At 65.3% G+C, this 4,822-nt stretch overlaps 2 protein-coding genes across 6 annotated transcripts in view; one reads left to right on the top strand and one right to left on the bottom strand.

The window, feature by feature from the left end:
• Positions 1-3,921, top strand: part of LPIN3 (lipin 3) — a 27,448-nt gene extending 23,527 nt beyond the window's left edge. For all 5 annotated transcript variants that reach the window (XM_010829142.1, XM_010829145.1, XM_010829141.1 and 2 more), the window contains 6 exons: positions 84-232; positions 436-522; positions 959-1,111; positions 1,321-1,435; positions 1,531-1,634; positions 1,808-3,921. In XM_010829142.1, coding sequence (XP_010827444.1) covers positions 84-232; positions 436-522; positions 959-1,111; positions 1,321-1,435; positions 1,531-1,634; positions 1,808-1,952 — 753 coding nt within the window. In that variant the 3' untranslated portion in view covers positions 1,953-3,921. The remainder of the gene's footprint in view (positions 1-83; positions 233-435; positions 523-958; positions 1,112-1,320; positions 1,436-1,530; positions 1,635-1,807) is intronic.
• A 22-nt stretch (positions 3,922-3,943) lies between these two features.
• The window catches only part of EMILIN3 (elastin microfibril interfacer 3), a 6,939-nt gene continuing 6,060 nt past the window's right edge, over positions 3,944-4,822 (bottom strand). The window contains exon 6 of the mRNA XM_010829235.1: positions 3,944-4,818. Within this exon, the coding sequence (XP_010827537.1) occupies positions 3,984-4,818 (835 nt within the window). The 3' untranslated portion in view covers positions 3,944-3,983. The remainder of the gene's footprint in view (positions 4,819-4,822) is intronic.

The following is a 4,822-nucleotide window of genomic DNA, read 5'->3' as shown; positions in this document are numbered from 1 at the left end:
GAGGCAAGGCCACAGTGTGGGGGTGGGTGGTGGAAGGACAGTGTCCGGCTGAGCCACGGCCCCCCTCCCCCGTCCGACTCCAGCGGCGCCTGAACCTGCAAGAAGGTGCCAACGACGTGGTCTTCAGTGTGACCACCCAGTACCAGGGCACCTGCCGCTGCAGGGCCACCATCTACCTGTGGAAGTGGGACGACAAGGTGGTCATCTCCGATATTGACGGCACCATCACCAAGTGAGGCGGGGTCAGCCGTGGGCCGGGAGGGCCTGGGGACTCGCCTCCCTCTGTGCTAGGGGACGGGGTGAGAGAGAGAGGGGCCCGCCCTCCCAGTGGGCTATTGGGGGGTGGGGGTGGGAGTCCACTGGGCCACACCCCCTGAGCTGGAGGGCCACGTGGGACTGTCTCCGAGTAACTGGGTACTTACTCTGTGGGTCTAGGTCGGACGCTCTGGGCCACATTCTGCCCCAACTGGGGAAAGACTGGACACATCAGGGCATCACCAGTCTCTACCACAAAATACACCTGTGAGTGCCTGGGCTGGGCAGGGCCCCAGGGAGGGAGTGACAAGATGTCTGAGACCACCCTGGCCTCCACCCCCGGAAGCCAGGCTTGGGGACCCAGGGCAAAGGAGGAGCCCGGGTCAGGTCCCTGGAGTGGGGAGACCTGTTGGCCCTCAGCTCTGTGAAAGGCTCATCTCGTGGGGCTGGGCCCGGGGCCTGAGTCTACCTGCTGGCCTTCCTGCCGTAGATGAAGCCTACAGACTGGCCCGAGTTCTCGCCTCGGGCCTGGGTCCACCTGGGCCTCGGGACTCTGTGCGTGTCCCTTCTCCCTCCCGGGCCTGGCTCAGCTGCTGTCCTAAGCCCCTCCCGGCAGAGGCGCCAGGGTTGCGCTTAAGCCGATCATAGCCACGAAGACGAGGTGGGTTGGGCCGGTCTTTTGTATTCCGCGTCTCACCCGCAGAAACGGGTACAAGTTCCTGTACTGCTCGGCACGGGCCATCGGCATGGCCAACCTCACCAAGGAGTACCTGCAGTGGGTGAGCGAGAGGGGCTGTGGCCTCCCTAAGGGCCCCATCTTGCTGTCCCCCAGCAGCCTCTTCTCTGCCCTGCACAGGTAACTGCCCCGCGGGACGCAAGCCCACCACTGGGGTGGGGCAGGGCAGGGAGGGGAGGTATGCAGGCCCACCGCCAGCCTGGGCCCGGCTGGGCCAGTGTCAGGCCTCGCTTGGGCATCCGCTGGGTCAGACCCTGCAGCCGTCCCCTGACCCTGCTCATCCGGTCGCGCGCTAACCCCCTCCCTGCCCACGGCCCCGGCTGCCGCAGGGAGGTGATAGAGAGGAAGCCGGAGGTGTTCAAGATCGCCTGCCTGAGCGATGTCCAGCAGCTCTTTCTGCCCCAGGAACAGCCCTTCTATGCCGCCTTTGGGAACAGGCCCAATGTGAGTGTCCCCTCCTTGGGGAGCAGGGGACGCTGAGCTACCGGCTCTACCCTTCCCGGCCTTCTGACCCCCTGACCCCTCCTCGTCTCCCGTAGGATGTCACTGCCTCCCGGCAGGTCGGCCTGCCTGCCTGCCGCATCTTCACAGTCAACCCCCGGGGAGAGCTCAGCCAGGAGCTGATAAAGAACCACAAGTCCACGTGAGGGCCTGCCACGTGCCCCCATGCCCCAGCCCTCTGCCCTGGGCCCAGTGCCACCTACCTACCTGCCCCTCGGGGACCACCCCCCTTCCCTCCCAGCCCCAGGTCCAGGGCTCCCAGGCAGAACGCAAGGTCTCCCCTGCCGTGATGGGGACCTGCTCCTCTGCCCGCAGGTACGAGCGGCTCAGCGAGGTGGTGGAGCTCCTCTTCCCGCCTGTGGCCCGCGGCCCCAGCACAGACCTGGCCCACCCTGAATACAGCAACTTCTGCTACTGGCGGGAGCCGCTGGCCCCCGTGGACCTCGACGCCTTGGCCTGAGCCTGCCTCCGGCTGCCCGCCAACCATGGCCCAGCCCAGAACTGACTGTGTGTCCCAGGGCGTGGGGGTCGTAAAGCCAGGTGCCCACTTGGCCAACCTGCTGAAGGGGAGGAGGGGGGCTGCGAGCTGGCCGTGGCCTCACCTGTCCCCGGGTCTTGGCCAGCTGGGCTACGGTGAGGGGGCAAGGGGGCCGCTGCTCCAGGCCTCGGCGTGGCCCTGCCCTGTAGCCAGGAAATGATTGGGTCCTTGCGGGGGTTCTCTACACCCTTGATGTCTCTTTCCCTCTTCACCTGGGACCCGGGTTCAACTCCTGACAGGACAGAGATGAGAGAGGCCCCTCTGAGGCTTGAGGCCTGTACCCCCAGGAGAGGGGCCAACCATCCAGGGAATAAATTGTCTTCCAGCCCTCCTGGGGAGCCTGCACTGTGCCCTCTGAAGCGAGATCCTCCGTAGCCCCGGCCCCTTCCCACAGCTCTAGAGCCAGCCAGACGTCACTGCGGTCCCCCGCTGGTACCCTGGCGTCTCAGCCCATCCAGACCCCAGAGGCACTAGGACCCCCCTCCCCAGCCTCTGGGGAGGGAGATGCCATACACCCGGCCCCTCCCCGCACCTCCATGGAGGACACAGCCCTAGACTCTGCCAGGGCAGGCAGGGGATGACCTGCCTGGCCCGCTCCCCACACCCCCGCCCCCGCCAGCCCTTGCTGGTCATTTCACCACCCACACAGCTGCGGCATGAGTTTCTGTCTGAGGGGCTGTGGGAAGCAGGGCCGACACCCCACTGCCGCCATCCCTCCCACCGCCTTTGGGGAAGAAAGGACCTTTAGACGGGCTAAAAGCTTTAATCCAGGCTTGCCCTACCCACCCCCCCCACCACCCCCCCAGCACCAAAGTGGAGGGCAGAACCCCAAATGTCAGGAAGGTAGAAGGCGGGGCTGCGAGCTAACCGGGGGCACCCAGGCCCCCCTGGGGGAACCGAGGCCGGAAGCCTCAGCGGGGTGTGTGAGCCAGACAAACGCTTGTGTTCTCATGCTGTCATACCTGAATTTCTCACCCCGTTGTGAATATCCGCGCAGGGCTGGGGTTTTCCAAGGATGTCGGAAACTAGGCCTGGAGCCCTTGCTCTCCAGCCGTGGCCTCCTGCCCAGGGTCTGGCCTCATTCGGGCCATGACGTACATGAGGGCTGCCCTCCGGAGGGAGGCTCTAACCTGGGGTGGGTGGCGGATTTTCCCCCAAATGGAAAGCAGGGGACCAAGCGGGGACCAGAGTACCCTAGAAATGTCTTTGGGGAAGGGAAGGCAAAAAAGGATAAATTACAGTGGGAGGGGCCTCCAAACATCCTTTCCGCCAGGAAAACACAGCTGCCTAAGCCCTCACCTTGGGGGAGGATCAGAAGGAATAAAGAGTGCTCTTGCCGAGTCCTTGTGTTTCCATTCTGTCCTGAAGGAGCCAGGGGGTGGGCGGTGGAAACCTCTAGTCCTCGGTTCAGAAACAGTATCCATGAAGCTGCCAGGTAGGAGGACCGTGCCAACGGGCACCGCCTTCCTGAAGAAACTGAGCCCAGATGGCCGAGAAGAGAAGCCAAAGGGACAGGGTGGCCAGAAGCCTCCGCGGGCCTGGAGCTGTCGTCACTGAGCCAAGGGAGCCACAGAGACCGTGGTCTGAGCAGGGACCTGGAGGTCTGTGCGCAGGTGCCGGCCAGGGCATCTGCAGAACACTTTGCAGACTAGATGCTGAGGTCTCAGGGCCACCCTGGCCTTGAGGCATGAAGTACCAGCTTTGACCGTGATCCCGAATTGTCCAGCTGGTGCAACACCTAGGGTGGGTTTTGGTGCCTGGACAGTCAGGTGAAGCTGGACCAAGACTGTTCCTTCAAACCCTTACCGAAAGGGCATCCGCGCTGGCCAGGGGAGGCTGGGAGACACCGCTGGGCAAGGCTGGGCTCTGGTGTGTGTGGGGGCGGAGGCAGCGGGGAGGGTCTGCTCCCAGGGTTGGCAGGATCTGAGGGGGTTTGGGTCCTGGCCAGCCCACCTAATTGGCCTGCCCTGGCCGCGCCCGATCAGCCAGCTGGGCACGGCAGTCCAGCAGATCATCCCGGAGGCGGGCGATGTCCTTGGCGTGCTGGCCCAGCGTGCGATTCAGCTGGTCCACATGGTCCCACAGGCCCTCCCTGGGCCCCGGCGACTCGGCTGGCAAGCTGTCCAGGTCCGCAGCCAGCAGGCCCAGCCTCCTGCAGGCACCTTCCACTCGGGCCACCCTCTGATCGAAGTGTCCCACCGCGTGCCGGAGCTCCTGGGCCGTGTCCTGGCAGCGACTCAGCCCGCCAGCCACCTCAGCCATGCTGGCCCTGAGCTGCTCCAGCTCCCCCCGCAGGCTCAGGACCTGCCTGTGATCGGCCCGAAGCCGTGAGCCTTGGCTGCTGACCTGCTCCTGGATGGCATGGACCTCAGCCTCCACCTTGCGTTCCCGCTCATCCAGGGACGTGTTGGCGGCCAAGAAGGCATCGGAATACTGGCTGACGGAGTCGCTGAGGCCCGTGAGCGACTTGCTCACAGAGTTCAGGTTGACCTTGAGCAGGGTGATCTCGCCTTGGAGAGAGCTGCCCGTCGCTTCCGCCAGCTGCCCCTGGACCTCAGCCACGGTGCCATTGAGCTGCTGGAGCAGGACCGCGTGGCTGGCCACCTGGCGCAGGAGGGCCTCACTCCGGCTCTGCCAGGCCTTCACCTCGGCCCCGAGCTTGTCCAGGACGGCAGAGGTGGTGCCGGGGGTACACGAGGTCTCCAGCGAAACCAGCCTCTGCTCCAGCACGGCCAGCTCCGTCTGCACGAGGGGCCGAGCCGGCCTGCCTGGAGGGGCGCGGTCGTGGCTCA

This window comes from Bison bison, unplaced genomic scaffold (genome assembly GCF_000754665.1).
Source record: "Bison bison bison isolate TAMUID 2011002044 unplaced genomic scaffold, Bison_UMD1.0 scf7180017864500, whole genome shotgun sequence".
In the NCBI taxonomy this organism is placed as follows: Eukaryota; Metazoa; Chordata; class Mammalia; order Artiodactyla; family Bovidae; genus Bison; species Bison bison.
This window is presented reverse-complemented; position numbering and strand designations above follow the sequence as displayed.